The following is a 16,357-nucleotide window of genomic DNA, read 5'->3' on the forward strand; positions in this document are numbered from 1 at the left end:
CAAAGTTGGGTCTGGTTGTGGTAGAACCAACGGTCTAACTTGTGCTTGAGAAGCTATAGGCTGGTGCTGTCTTGAGGGGGAACATCGCGGAGCTGGTGGCTGTGGTGGAGGGAGAGCAAGCTCCTGTTTACGGTATGGAGCTGGAGATGGTATCGTGCGCTGTGGTGAACGCTGATAATTATGCCTATACTGATCTCGGTGGCGACAGCAATCTCCCCTATCTTGGGTACAGCCGGACAGTACCGACCAATTCAATCTCCTATCCCAGTCCGACATTGGGGATCTTGAACGGTGTCAAGAGCAATGGGAATGTGTGTACCAACGATCTCTTGAGTCCGTTCTGGAATTAATAGAATCTGGTGAGCTCCTTTGATACCGTGCTCTGTCCTTTGATGGCGCTATTTGTCCAGGTGATCCTATTACAGTAGTGACTATAGGATTTACATCCATACTCCCTTGATTTGGGGAGGAGTCTCGTATTTTGCCCTCCGAAATCGAGGGAGGTATGGCATCGACCCTCGGTATCAAGGAGCCTCTTCTGGATAGAGTTGGAGGCACATCTCGTCTCTGTATTGAGGAATCCCCTCCAGTTGACACATGCTATTCGGTACTGAGCGTCGGTAACGAGGACTCTCTCCTGGTTAGAGTAGGAGGTACGGCATCAAGCCTCGGTAATGAGGACTCTCTTCTAGCCGTGGGAAGAGGCACGGTGTTGACCCTCGATGTCGAGGGAAGCTGCCCACAAGGGAGAGATCTGGAAGAGCCTCTCGATGCCGAGGGCGGCGACAAACGTTTGAAATCTCCCTGCTTAGGAGAATGATGGTAATGGCTCGGTCTAGTTTTCTTTTTCTTTTTCAGGGCTTAGGGTGCCTTTGCCACGCGCACCTTTTTTGCTAGTCTCTTTGCTAGCAAGGCGGCCAATCCCTTCCCTGGTGTAACGGGAGTATCTCTCACCGCCGAAGATGAATGAGGTGGAGTATGGGCGCCAGTTTCTGCCCTTGATTCCTGACTTGCAGTGGTAGTTGTTGATTGCATTGTTGTTGCTTGCAGGGCCTTTCTCCAGAGCTCTGCTTTTAATCTATCGGCTCGGTTTTTTCTTGTTTGTCTGGAGAACGATTGGCAATATCGACAGGAATCAATTTTATGTCCCTCTCCAAGACACAATACACAGAGGGTATGCCCGTCTGAAGGGGGTAGCTTGCTACCACATTGGGTGCATTTGCGAAACGGGGCCCTCAAGGCCATACAAGCAATTTTTTAAAATTATTATTATTATTATTATTATTATTTAATTTTTTTGAACCCTTAAGTAAGAGAGAAAATAACTATATATAAAAGAAGAGAAAGTTGAGGAAACTTGAAGTAATATGTAGAAAGACTCAGCTGAATTTAGATTTTTTCCGTTAAGAGTAGAAATCCGATGATGTAGCCGTGAGGCGGTCGAAGGAGAACTGGGGATTGGGCGGGAACTCTCCTGGGCACGCGCACTACGGAGTGGGGGAGGGTTCCCGCCAAAATTACTCTCAGCTATAGAAGTCTTCCGACTTTAGCTCAGCGCAGGCACAGAGCCCATATGTGAGATGCACAGAGACCACGAATAAGAACTAAAAAGTCTCTTTCTCCTGCCCTGCCAGGCAAGGCTTAAAATAGATGGAGAGTTCTGAGGTTGGAGCCCTCCATCTATCTAGTGTCAAGTCTTGTTGGATGGCATTCTTAGTGTATGTTTAAGCCCATTCAGATGAATGTTGTTGAAAACAGCTATTATAAACCAGCTTCTTTTTATTTTGGTAACTTACACAGTCACGATAACTCACTTGAGTGCCACATCATCCACATGATAAAGAGTATGAAAGCAATTTGCATATTGCAGTTTTGGTAGGATTTAAAATGTCTGAGAAGTATGTTAAATTCCCATTTGACAACATAATTTTTAACTTAAAATCTTTTTCTGAGTGAAGGGCTTGATAAGAGACCAATCTGGCGTGGGGGTAGGGCAGTTTTCACATGAGTTGTACTGTGCACACTCCAGGCATGGCTCTTGCTTGCCCTTTTGGTTCTGAGTCCATCGCAGCAGAGTACATTGCAGCAGAAGAAAAAATAAAAAGTGATGCATCGAAGCAGGGAGTAGGATGGATTGTGTGAGTGCCCAGATGACCACTCTAAGTGCACAGATGACTACAATTACAGGTAAGCAACTGTCCTTTGTCATTTCTGTGACTCACACATATGGGTGATTAAAAAGCAGTAAGGTTTACCAGAGAAGGCAGATGTTATGCCAGGATTCATGAAAGAATTGCTGTGCCAAAAGGCCACAAACTCACCAGGCAACTGATTCCATTGTCGTACTGCTCTAACAGTCAGGAAGTTTTTCCTGATGTCCAGCTGGAATCTGGCTTCCTTTAACTTGAGCCCTTTATTCCGTGTCCTGGGAGGATCGAGAAAAGATCCTGGCCCTCCTCTGTGTGACAACCTTTTAAGTATTTGAAGAGTGCTATCATGTCTCCCCTCAATCTTCTCTTCTCCAGGCTAAACATGCCCAGTTCTTTCAGTCTCTCTTCATAGGGCTTTGTTTCCAGACCCCTGATCATCCTGGTTGCCCTCCTCTGAACACGCTCCAGCTTGTCTGCGTCCTTCTTGAATTGTGGAGCCCAGAACTGGACGCAATACTCTAGATGAGGCCTAACCAGGGCCGAATAGAGAGGAACCAGTACCTCACGTGATTTGGAAGCTATACTTGTATTAATGCATCCCAAAATAGCATTTGCCTTTCTTGCAGCCATATCGCACTGTTGGCTCATATTCAGCTTGCGATCTACAACAATTCCAAGATCCTTCTCGTTTGTAGTATTGCTGAGCCAAGATAGAGGACCCCTTGATGTTGCCACAACTGGCTGAGATTTCCATTAACCAGACTTTATAGATGATAGGGCTACACCCTTGGTTTTCAGAGAAAGGAGGAACTGTAGAATTATTGGTAGACCACAGGATGATAGGTCTTGTTGAGAAGGCACTAGGAAGGCCTTAAAACATTTCCACTTGGCGGCGTATGAAGCTTGGGTGGAGGGGTTTGCATGAGGCTGTCAGCACATTTAAGACAAGAGCCTGATCTACACCAAGTAGGATATAATACTTTGAAAGTGGTTTGAAAATGGTATATGGAATGTGTCATGGGCCCCAACAGTTGTCAATACTGTCATGAATTGTTATAAAGCAGTAGTGTAGATCTTGCCTTGGTCAGAGAACCAATAGGGAACATTATTTTCCAGGCTGTAAGATGCAGATATCTCAGGTCTTGGTGTCTGATTCTCCTGCTGTTCCTTGAGAGAAGATTTGGAAGAGAAGGGAGGCAAAGGAAGATGTGGTCAGATAGGAAGAGAAGCATTGCAAACCAGTCTTGTCTCAGCCACCAGGAGGTTATCAGGATGCAGTAAGCTTCATCAACTCGAATGTGGTTCACAAATCAAGTGATCAGAGGAAATGGGGGAAACATATAAGTTCCTCCCCATAGAAGAAGAAGAAGAAGAAGAAGAAGAAGAAGAAGAAGAAGAAGAAGAAGAAGAAGGGTGTCGTCCAGAGACTCTGGTGGTGTCCTGCTGTGCTGCAGAAGGAAGAGCAATTAGCTGTTGGAGCTATAGCGAACAGATCGATTGTGAGAGTACTCCATGATGAAGAATGTTCGAATAACTCTTGGAAAAAGCTCCCAGTCATGAGGAGAAGTCCCCAACCTGCTGAGGAAATTGGTGAGGATGTCTGATGGTCCCTGCCAAGTGTATGGTGATATGTTGGTGGAGGCACCAATCGCAAAAATTGAAGGTGAAATTTAGGAGGGCTAGGGATTTTGTCCCGCCTTATTTGTTTACATAGAAGTAGTGTTGTCCATTGCGACTTGGACGGAGTGTTCTACAAGAGTGGGTTCAAAACCCTTTAAGGCTTTGGCACTGCAAGGAGATCAATGTGGCTGATATGTAACGCTCAACCCTGAAAGGACCAGGTTCTTCTGATTGTGAGTGAATGGAAATGAGCTCCCCAGCCCTGGAGAGGTATGTCCATGGTGACTGTTACCAGGGGACTGGATATTTGAAAGTCCATTACTCTTAGGAGGTGTACTTGAATGTTCCACCAGTGAAGGGAACATTGCACTGAGTCAGAAGGACAGAAGAGGAAGTTTTTGGGGTCTGTGCCTGGATCGGAAGCCTGAAGAATCCAAATAACTCTAGAATATTCCAAATGACTGTTCTGCGCAGGCGCATAACCCATATGAGTGAGTCACAAAGATCATGAAGAAGAACTCATGGATCAAGACCAGACAATTTGCGCTGAGGATCAATTTCCCTTGTACTGAGATTTGCACACCACCACCACAGGCTAGCCCATCCTTATCTGTCTCCTAAATTTACCCCTATCTGGCTGGATGACTCCATTTTGCTGCCTTACTGATAGGCACAGTTCAAGCTCACTATTAGATAACAGTAATAATAGTATGCTTACCTGTCCAGTGTGCTCAGTTTCATCCTTATTAATGAGATACATCAGAAAGAACCTGGAACAAGAATATGAAACTACACATGGTGTTTTAACTGTAGAGTTCTGTTTCTGTTTCTTGAGAAAGCAAAAATGATTTCAGTGTAAGAATTTTTTTTTTGAAGTAGCTAAAAAGCAAATGTTCTGTGATTCTTTTGTTAGGGCCCTAAATTTGGTTCATTACTGAATTTCTCACCATCTTTTAATATTGGTAAAAGTACTTAAAGTATATTAGACATGTAGAAATGTAAAATTAGCAGGTCATGTCCACAGGCTTACATTCCAAATACAGTTGACATATCCAACAAAAAGCACAAGAGGAAAACAAACAATCCATGGGTACATGAAACAAACATATTGAACAAATATCCAAAGGCCTTCTAAGTTGCTGCAGCCAAGGCAGAGTAGTGATGGTTGTGGCGTTACACCCCTCAAGTCAGTTCCCTAATGCATGTCTACCATTGGTAAGTCTGGTGGGTTTAGAATGTTGACCTGAGTGGGTGGAGTTAGAATGTCTTGGGAGGGGGAGGAGTGATATATAAGGGAATGACTGAGAAGATTGTGAGTTCTCTGTGTGTTAGTTCTGTATGTTAGCTCTTGGTGTGTAGAGTACTTGGGTTCTGGAGAATCTGAGGTTCAGTGTAGAGACTGGTATCTTTTGAGGGTGGTATGCTGATAGTCAGTTGTGTATATTAATCAATACTGATAATAAAGAAAGTTCAAGAGTGAATGTGTGAGAGAAAAGAAAGTGTGTATGAGAAGAGTGAAAAGATTGGATGAGAGGTTTTAAAAAGTTTTTTTAAACTTTTTTATCATGAAACAAAGCTTGTGAACTTTTAAAATAAAATTTTAATCAGTTTGTTTTAACTACCACAAAAATCCCACGTGCCTGTTTGGCAATTATCATCTGCAGTTATTTACAGTTTACATCCACTCTGACAATAATTCACCTCAGTACATATAATTCACAGCACTTTAATTTATTACTGAAATCCTTCCAATTTAACCCCTTTTTCCACATAGTTTGGAGAAAGGCGGTGGTTGTCCCTCGCCTCAGGATCCTCAAGTGGTGGGGCTTAGCTTGAGCAGGGATTGTCCGCGGCTAGGCCTGTTGTTCAGAGACTGTGTCATGGCATATTAAATGGTGGCAGCGTCGGGATCCGAAGTAGACTCTGTTCATTTATAGTGACAGAAATCAAAAAGGATTTTATTTGTGAACAGGACTCTGGGTAATTACTGTGAAGCAACTCTGAGGTCCTTAGTTGTGAAGTTACATAATATCGAAGTCAGAGGTTGTGCTGATACAATTCTCTGACAGGATATTTTTTGTCTGTGGTGAGATACATATTATACAATATCAAGTTTAACACCCCGGACCTCAACTGAAAACTCCCAGTACCATTTTATTTATTAAGGTTAAGTCTCTGTCTGATAACCATGGAGGTTTTAGGGTTAAAGAAGGAGGCCCTGGCAGACAGATATAAAGGTTTAAATTTGCCAACTGAAGGAAAGTCAGTTGATGAAATGAAATGGGCTCTTATAGAATATTACAAAGTTCATGCTGCGGGTGAAACTGAGGTAAATCCTCTGAGGCAAGTGCCTGTAGAAAAGTCTCAATACATTGAGCAAGAAAGGGAGAAATTGAAACTAGAATTAGAAAAGCTTGAAAGCTTTAAGATCCAAGGCTGAAGCACAAGAAACCTCTTTTAGTGACACTCAGAGAGAGCAGGTTTTCTGGGACCGGGGACTCCTATGCCGAAAATGGTTGCCCATGAAGAAACAAGGAAGTTGGGGGCCGAAAAGCAGCTTGTAGTACCAAAATTGTATAGGGACCAGCTGCTAAAATTGGCTCACAACTCCTTTTTAGCAGGCCACATGGGGATAGGTAAAACCCGGAAAAGGTTGATGGCTAATTAATACTGGCCAAACATTTCTAGGGAGGTCACAGAGTTTTGCAAGTCCTGTGAAAGTTGCCAGAGGGTCGGGAAAAGTGGGGACAAGGTCAAGGCTCCCCTAAATACCCTACCACTTATCAACCAACGCTTTTTTGGGATAGGATTGGACCTAGATTAGACCTACACGGACTGGGAAAAGGTTTTATTGACCATTATAGACATTGCCACAAGGTTCCCAGATGCTGAAGCCCTTCGAAATGTTGATGCCTTGTCAGTAGCAGAAACCCTATTAAAAATCTTCTGTAGCTTGGGTTTCCCCCATGAAATTTTGAGTGATCAAGGCTCAGCTTTTCTCTCTGATGTAATGAGATGTTTGTGGAGGTGTTGCGGTGTCAAACATATAACATCTACTGCTTTCCACCCTCCAAAACTGGGCTAGTTGAAAAGCTTAATGGCAACATTAAGCTGATGGTTAAGACCTATGTGGCAGATTATCCCTTTGATTGGGACAAAAAATTGCCCGACTTTCTCTGCACTTTTTGTGAAATTCCCCAGGATTCCACCGAATTCCCCCCCCCCCTTTGAACTACTGCTGGGGAAGAATGTACGTGATCCCCTAAGTAATATGAGGAAAAGCTGGGAGGGGGAATTGAAACAAACAAACAAAAAGGATCTGTGGTGAATTATGTTTTGAACCCTCAGAATGACATGAGGGGGAGGTTATGGAACTGGCACACCCAAATTTGGCCAAAGCCCAAACCAAGCAGAAAACTTGGTATAACAAAAAGGCTAGAGCCAGGAACTTTGAAATAGGAGATAAAGTCATGGTCTTCTTACCCAAAAAGAATAATAAGTTTGAAGCTGGTTGAGAGGGTCCTTACATTATTCGGGATAAGACTGATCCCACTACTTATCAACTAGAAGTGCCAGGAGTGAAAAAATTGAAAGTTGTGCATATTAACATGTTGAAACCTTGTTATGAGCGCACCGTCCCAATTTATCAAATTTCACACACCTCCCCAGATGAAAATTTAAGTGAACCAGGTTTATTGATGGAGAGTAAAGAGGAAGGTGGCATTGAAAGCATTAAGTGGGACAGCGACACTTCTCCAGTGGTGAGGGAGGCCATTTGGGGAGTTTTTACAGCAATATTCCCACCTGTTCAGCTCCAGACCAGGGCGATGTTAGGAACTGTGAGGTATCTGATGATGAGGAGTCTGGGGATGAAGAGCCGCAGGCTGGACCCAGTACCAGCATGGCTGGGCAGCAGCCAGCAGAGGCTCCCTCCAGCTCAGCCTTAGAGGAAGAGCAAACAAACATCTTACCGGTGCCATCGTTCAAACAACAAAGGGCGGAGAAGGAGGCGTTACGCAGATCCAAACGTATTGCTACTAAACGCCAGATAAACAGGGAACCGCTGTGATTCTGGGCTTGGGTATTTAAGTAACAGTGCGCAGGCCAGGATCTTGTCAGACTTAATCTGGTTTGCCTGAGAAAGCTCTGGACCTTGAAACCTTGGCCTTGTCGTGTTTCTGCTATACCGGTTGAACTACGGACTTCTTGGACTCTGTGACTCTCTCCTGCCCTTTGGAACTCGGACTGGCTTTGTGGACTTTCGTGACCCTCTCTCCCGGACCCTTTATGACAACTGGATGGATTTATGGACTGGCTTTGACGTTGGCGTAAGCACAGAAAGACTGTTCTGTTTCTTTATGTTTTGAACTGTGTGAGAAATACAAATTAAGTGTTATCTCTTCATTTGGTGTGTTTGCTGGTACCTGGCGGTCTTCCCAGTCTGGGCACACAGCCCATGTAGATAAGTTAAAAAGTGGCTGGTTGCAAAGCCGCTTCCTCAGGACAGGCGAACAGACATTATAAAACATGTGATCAAGACTAAGACCCACCCCCCTATTAGGTCGTCTGCTTATAGAGAGAATGGGAGAGTTTTAGAAGCAGTCAAGAAGGAGTTTATTCTGGCCTCAGACGCTTTGGAGGTCAGTATTAGAGTGGTACTGTTGCAGACAGTAGACAATGTGAATCATCTCGTGGCCTATTTCAGCATAAAATGGACACACAGAGAGAAGAATTGTTATGCTGTCCAGAAAAAGTGTCTGGCCATCATTTGGGCTATGGACAGAGTCAAGCCATGCATGGGGGGACGGCAGTTCATCATGCGGTCATATCATTGGACGCTGTTGTGGCTGCCATCCATGAAAAGCCACAACCAACATTTGCAGCAGTGGTCGTGTCGGATCCAGGACTTCAACACGGAGATCCAGCATGTGGCAGGTCAAGAAGACATCATCACAGATGGACTGTCTCATCAAGAATCGTCCAATTCACCCCTAACATGAGACTTTGTTGTGGACATTATTGTGCTCCTGGACTTTACAATTGGAGCCAATAAGTGGATTAGAAAGAAATATTGTTCTTATAACTTGTTTTGGTTTTCAGGAAGTTTGTATGTATATATTGTTATTGCTATTAATTGTTATGTATAAATGTTTAACCATTTTATTTCCCAAACCCTATGTACAGGTCCAGGTATTAAACCAGCCCCATATTCGGGTTTTTTAAAAGAAGTGAAGGAATATGTGGCGTTACACCCCACAAGTCAGTTCCCTAATGCATGTCTAGCATTGGTAAGTCTGGTGGGTTTAGAATGTTGACCTGAGTGGGTGGAGTTAGAATGTTTTGGGAGAGGAAGGAGTGATATATAAGGGAATGACTGAGGAGATTGTGAGCTCTCTCTGTTAGCTCTGTATGTTAGCTCTTGGTGTGTAGAGTACTTGGGTTCTGGAGAATCTGAGGTTCAGTGTAGAGACTGGTGTCTTTTGAGGGTGGTATGCTGATAGTCAGTTGGTGTATATTAATCAATACTGATAATAAAGAAAGTTCAAGAGTGAATGTGTGAGAGAAAAGAAAGTGTGTATGAGAAGAGAAAGGATTGGATGAGAGGTTTTAAAAAGTTTTTTTTAACTGTTTTTTCATGAAACAAAGCTTGTGAACTTTTAAAATAAAATTTTAATCAGTTTGTTTTAACTACCACAAAAATCCGACGTGTCTGTTTGGCAATTATCATCTGCAGTTATTTACAGTTAACATCCACTCTGACAATAATTCACCTCAGTACATATAATTCACAGCGCTTTAATTTATTACTGAAATCCTTCCAATTTAACCCCTTTCTCCACATAGTTTGGAGAAAGGCGGTGGTTGTCCCTCGCCTCAGGCTCCTCAAGTGGTGGGGCTTAGCTTGAGCAGGGAGTGTCCACGGCCAGGCCTGTTGTTCAGAGACTGTGTTGTGCAATGGTTTTCTATTTTACCCCTTTCAGTTTTTTCTCTTCCCCCCCCCCCTCCCCACTGACTGTGATTTCAGATGGTGTAGTTTCAGGGGCTGTTTGGGGATATGTTGCAGGAACAAGGGGAAAATGGATCCTGCAGGTCTGTGGCCTCCCTTGACATGCCCTCCTTCAGTTCTACTGAAGGCAGAACACCAATGATGAGACAGTGACAGTGGTGGAACTTACTGCCACCACATCAGAGGAACTCCCATCAGTAGACATGACATCCCAATGGTGGGGTTCCTGACCTGCCCTTGTGGGATCATAAGACTGCTACCTAAAGTTGCTATCCTGTATGCACTTATGTGGGAATACGTCCCATTGAACTTAGTAGGATTTATATACATATGATTGCACTGCAAGACTGGACTAACCAAATCTCACTGCTATAGATCCTACAAGATACATTTTTATTACTGACATAGATGGGCATATACTCACAGGTAGTTGGCCAAGTTGTGCTCTTGTAAAGTATGCATTTCAAACCCATGGGGAGTCGTGTCAAAATAGTCATTACCAATTCCACAAATAAAGCATTTGGTCTAGAAACAAAATAGACATTTAAGTTAAATAAATCCTACATTGTGAATTAAACTAGATTCTTAACATTAATTCTAACATTTAGGAAAAAAATCAAATCAATATGAGCTTGTTAATACCTCCATATCTTCTTTGACTTGCTCTTGTTGGTCTCTTAATTCACCAAAGGCATCAATAATCAGACCTATTATTTGAGTGGAATGGAAGCATAAGTATAAAGAAATTGAACCCAAAAAAAACACTTAAAACCATTTATATTCTTCAATATTAGAAAGTATATTTTAAAGTACATATTTCCTCCTTCCTTTCAAATAGTGCATTTCTTAAAGGTGTATGAAGGAGGAGGGGCAAGGCTCATCATGTGGCTATGGGCTGAAATTGCTATGCACTGAGTCTGGGTATGGATACATAATGGATACATATATGCAGTGCTCTGTCCTATAAAAGGGTAGCTATAAAAGAATTTACTGATGGACAGCAGGAGAGGTTTTCAAAGAAGAAAAGAGGCTCAGATGGGCACAAGGAGCAATATGGAAAGAATATCGTAATTGATAGCACTTTCAGATCAGGATAGCATCACTTCTGTGGACATGATGGTGAGTAGGAGAGATGCAGAGGAATCCTGGTAACTCCACAACTTTCATCTTCACATCCATCCTTAGTGGCATTCATCACCTAGAATTTCCAGCAAGTCCTACCAACAGTATCCAGTGGCATAGTTTTGATCCTGTGTTGCAGCATGTTTTGACAAATTAATCTTTCTACTAGATTTAGATATCTGCTTTACATTTTTTTAAAAAATATTTTACTGAGGTATTGCAGAAAAAGGAAACAAAAGCAAATTATACTTTAAAATCATAATTTTATATAATTAGTGGGAATATTAATTTTCTGAGACGCATTATCTGCAACTCAGCAGTAAATCTACCGTATTGGCCACTGAGGGCAGGAATGTGCAGGTTTGTATTTTCTTGTTTACACACTGAACACAGCTTTCTGGCATGTTCCTTTTCTAATCTTATCAATTCTGCAATAAATGTTTTTATTATATTTAATATAAATAGCATGCCACCAGAAGAGAAAAATAAAAGCCAGGTACAATTAGTAAAAGTCAGCATACCTTGAATGATGGCCAGAAGGATGACAATGACAAAGAAGAAAAATGTGATATCAAAAACAATTCGATACATTTCATAAGGATCTCCTGCAGGGTCTTCAATTTCATCCCCGATGCCTCCACCTGCTCTTACACCCACATACATATGGAATAGGTAACACTAGAAAGAAGAATGTACTAAATTTCATGAAAGAGGACTTAACTGTTTTGAATTAGAAGAGTAAGAAATATCCTTTTTGTGCTGCCACTACATTTGATGAAATTGAAAACACATTGCATAAATGCTAAGGGCCCAATCCATTACAATGTTCCTGTAAAACTTGCATTTATTTCAATAGGACTTGAAACTGAAAACTTCCTAGTGGATTATGCTCAAAAATTCAGTTCTCATATTTTAGGGTACCCTTTTGGTTTTATGTGTGAGAATTACTTGTGAAAATGTTCTTTATCCCGGTTTCCAAAATAACCTATAAATACAACTGTAAAAGTGATGCTAGCACTAAAATATGCTTAAGGAATTGTTTACACATGGCATAATTGAATAGTGCTGATTTTATTGTGTTGGATCTAGATTTAATCATAATTAAAGTAAACCCACTGAAATAAATAGGACTTAAGTTAGACATGACTAATTCAAGTTCCATTGATTTCTGTGAGCCTATTCTAACTGACTAAAACTAGATCCAAAATTTTGGGTGAAATCCAAAGATGATGACGATGATGATTTATTGTATTTTTATACCGCCCAACAGCCGAAGCTCCCTGGGCGGTTCACAAAAACTAAAACCATTCAAAGTATAAAACAAACAATATAAAAACATGATATAAAATACACATTAAAAATTAATTAAAAACATACCATACATGATTAAAACATCTTTAAAACATTCTAAAATTTCACTGGATAGGCCTGCCGGAATAGATCAGTCTTTATTGCTTTTTTAAATTCTAAAAGACCATCAAGTTGACGAATTTCCTCCGGCAGGCCATTCCACAGGCTGGGAGCAGCAGAAGAGAAGGTCCTCTGGGTAACAGTTGTTAATCTAGTTTGTACTAGCTGAAGTAGATTCTTCCCAGAGGACCTGAGTGTGCGGGGCATATTGTACGGGAGAAGGTGATCCCACAGGTAGCTAGGACCCAAACCATGTAGGGCTTTAAAGGTGATAACCAACACTTCGTACTTCGCCCGGAAACTAATCGGCAGCCAATGAAGAGATTTTAAAACTGGTGTAATGTGGTCACCTCTAGGTGTACCAGTGATCAGCCTGGCTGCCATATTTTGGACTAATTGAAGTTTCCGGACTAGGCACAGAGGTAGCCCCATGTAGAGCGCATTGCAGAAGTCGAGCCTCTAAGTTAACAGTGCGTGCACTACCGTCTTTAGATCTTCCAACTCTAGGAAGGGGTGCAGCTGGCATACCAGCCAAAGCTGATGTTGGAGGGCATCCCCTTGCTATAATATATAATATATAATATATATTATATATTATATTATATATAATATTGTATTTTATATTATGGTTTTATACTGTTTTGTTTTGAATTGTCTTAATTTTGTAAACCGCCTAGAGAGCTTCGGCTATTGGGTGGTATAGAAATGCAATAAATAAATAAAAAAACAAAATATTATTTCCAATTGGAGATCACAGGGCAGGGGGATGAGGGGTGGTGCCACTTCTCCTTTGTGTACCCTACCCCTCCCTCATTATACTATAAATACCATATATTAATTTTCAAACTTAACAAAATGTTATAGTGCCATGTTTCGTTTAAAATGTCAATAGATTACAAATGAATATATGCAACATTCCTATTAATGCAGTTTAAAATATGTGTCTACAATATCAACATTCAGTAGCTACTATGTAACAGTCTTCTGTTTACACTCTTAGTGACATTTCTGATTTAAAATTTCAGAGTAATGTCTGAGAACTTACGGTCATCATGTCATCACACTTCATGTCTGGCTCATCCTCATCTTCACTCTTGTTATAAAATTTGCGGAAGAAGTTGAATGCTACAACTGTGTAAAGGTATACCACTACAGCCAACAGTCCAACAGTCAATACGAGCTATGCACATGCAAAATAAAATACAATTGGGGGTGAGGGGTGGATATTGCAATTAGACATTTCTTATTTACTTATTTGCAAGTATAAACTGCTTACATCTAAGATTTCAAAGCAATGAACACAATGCATAGAAACATAAAATGAAGACTAACACATAGAATATAATGTATCTACATAAGATGGTAGGCTACACATACAAGGAAAGCTTGAAATCTCTCTCGCTATGTATAAATGAACTAGAATCCCTAGACAATTACACTGTGAAAAATCATGATCTTTTAAAATAGTGAGACTGGACTATTTTGACTTCTATGGCATTCAAAATATAGTAAGACAAACAAGTTTGAGGTTACAGATTGCACCTGCTGCTTAGACTGGCCTTCAGACATTTTATTCTATATGTTTTAATTTGTTGTGTGTTTTGGCCATCATTTAGCAAGTCATTCATGCAGAGTGGTTCCCCACATGGGGCAGTTTTTTCTGCACAACAGACTAATAGTATCCCACTACTACCCCACAAGGGACTGAGCCTTTGCAAATGTGCAATTCAAAAGCTCACAAATACCCCATGTTTGCCATCTCTCCCTTCATCTATTCCAAGGTCCAGAAACCTACTTTGGGTCAGGGGAAGGTAGAGGCTGCTTCCAGAACCCTGGCAGAGTGCCATATACAAAGAATTACATATTATAAATATTCTATATTGAATAAACTGAAAGAAGTTCAATTCAGTGTGTTTACTAATCCACGGCAGACTACTTCTGCTAAATTCCACTTCTCCCTCACTGCTAATGGTGGTGTAACCACCTGCTCTGAAAACATATAAAACGTAACATTCACAGCCCATCAACCCAATGTCCTCAGAAGCAGAATGCCCAGACAGAGCCCAGAATCATGTCGCAGGAGATGGAAGCAGTTGTGCCAGGTCCTTAGAAAGACTTGTGGCAGTGGCATCCCAATGGTGGTGGTGCTGCTGCCACCACCATCTCCTCTTCCAGTTCTCCCAACTTAGGAGCCAGAATGTTTTTCTTCTGTTTGGTCCAAGCCTTGGGCACACTTAGTATCAGTCTTATGTTCAGTTATAACACTGAGGCCTGTGTCCAAAGTGAACCTAAAGAAGCCACCATGGTATTTGGAATCTGACTGTTGAGAGCAAGGTGGGTGGAGGTACAGAAACAGAGCACAAGGGCCTAGCAGGCAAGGATGGAGAGCCCACGTGGAAGATTTGTGCTTCCATAAAGTTGCACATTTACATTGCAGGCTTAGCCATTTGCTCCTTTACCTGCTTCATCACATACCATCCAGCAAAAGAAAAAAAAAGGGTGGGGGGGGGGAGACAAGGTAGCAACAAAGCTACCTTTGGTTGAAAAACTATCTTTGGTTGAAAAACAACTGTTGCCTTTGTGTACTAGTGTCTGTTCTACAATGCACTATGAAAATAGTAATGCTAATCCTTACACATCAAGGAGTCTGCTTGTTATATTTTTATGGAAATTTATAATTTTGACTGAAATGGTTTCATCTGGATAAAAAGATTGTGTGTTGATAAAATGAACCACTGATTGTAATTAAACACTGCTCTTTGACAAAGTGTGGGAGAGAAGCCAGAATTACATTCAAATTATCAATAGCCCCGCTCCTTCAGAATAAGAGAAAAATACTGATCTTTGGAAAGTTGTGATATAGACTCTGTCTGAAATTCTCTGCAGGATCTTTGGAAGAGAAAATAAAATAGTAGACAGATATGATTGCTAGGACTAAAGTTGTAGGTCAAACTTCCATTTTTCATTTAATATGAAAATGGTTTCTTTTTTTAGTGGGGAAGCATGTATCAAGCTTCAGAAGAGGACTGAAAAACAATGGATGCTGCTTCAATGGTAGAAATTCTTTAGGAATTTAATCACAAATTGAGGATTCCTAAATTCAGTCATGTAAATTGGTCATAGATCTGAGCTGGATGTTACAGCTAAGGCTAATTTTAAACATTCCAATGATGTTTTGTATCCATATCTATCTATCTATCTATCTATCTATCTATCTATCTATCTACAATCATTCTGATTCAGCTAAAGAGATCTGCATGCAGCTTCAGAGTTCTGCACAGCGTGAATCAAGTCTTATGTAGGCAGGATCAGGATCTATAGATATAAATCTGATGTGCATTCACATGTGGATGGCATCTATTTCCACTGCATTGTGCAGTGAAAACTGCATGTTTCCCAGGAAACAATAAATTTGTTGCCATCTCTTTTTATATCATATCTGTGAAAATATATCCCCCACACAAAATTATTACGAGATACCTAAAGTAATATTTGTTTAAGGGAACATTCAGTACCCCTCTCAGACATTTAAGATACAAAACAGGATCTGCAGCCCCACCTGATGAATCAGTTGTTGGACTGTACTACTGTAGACTGCTCTCTCTCATGTAAAACACACATCCAAAAGAAGTGAAAAAAGGGCTAGTTTAAACCTTTTTGTTTATATAGAGATTTTTATTTTATTATTTTTGGTAGGGAGCAATTCAAAATTAATTCTTCCACCTGCAGTCTGAAGTGGTGCCATCTACTGACACACATCTTGTCAGGCTGTTGATCATGTATAAGTGGCTCTCCCCAACCTGATGCCCTCCAAATGTTTTGGACTACAACTCCCAGGATTCCTCACCATTGTCCAGGCTGTCAGGGGCTGATGGGAAGTGAAGTCTAAAACATCTGGAGGGCATCAGGTTGGGGAGCTCTCTGGTGAACCGCCCAGAGAGCTCCGGCTATTAGGCGGTATAGAAATGTAATAAATAAATAAATAAATAAATCAGGTTGAGGAAGGCTGGTATATAGCATTCCTCAAACTTTACTATTATGTGCTTTT

The 16,357-nt window shown here is 41.2% G+C and overlaps 1 protein-coding gene across 1 annotated transcript in view; it reads right to left on the reverse strand.

Annotated features, from left to right (window-relative positions):
• The window catches only part of RYR3 (ryanodine receptor 3), a 401,651-nt gene that overhangs the window by 6,964 nt on the left and 378,330 nt on the right, over positions 1 to 16,357 (reverse strand). Inside the window, exons 99-103 of the mRNA XM_063117743.1 lie at positions 13,355 to 13,489; positions 11,421 to 11,577; positions 10,420 to 10,484; positions 10,202 to 10,302; positions 4,489 to 4,540 (exon numbers count right to left, since the gene is read on the reverse strand). Of these exons, the coding sequence (XP_062973813.1) occupies positions 4,489 to 4,540; positions 10,202 to 10,302; positions 10,420 to 10,484; positions 11,421 to 11,577; positions 13,355 to 13,489 (510 nt within the window). The remainder of the gene's footprint in view (positions 1 to 4,488; positions 4,541 to 10,201; positions 10,303 to 10,419; positions 10,485 to 11,420; positions 11,578 to 13,354; positions 13,490 to 16,357) is intronic.

This window comes from Elgaria multicarinata, chromosome 2 (assembly GCF_023053635.1).
Source record: "Elgaria multicarinata webbii isolate HBS135686 ecotype San Diego chromosome 2, rElgMul1.1.pri, whole genome shotgun sequence".
NCBI classification, from domain to species: domain Eukaryota; kingdom Metazoa; phylum Chordata; class Lepidosauria; order Squamata; family Anguidae; genus Elgaria; species Elgaria multicarinata.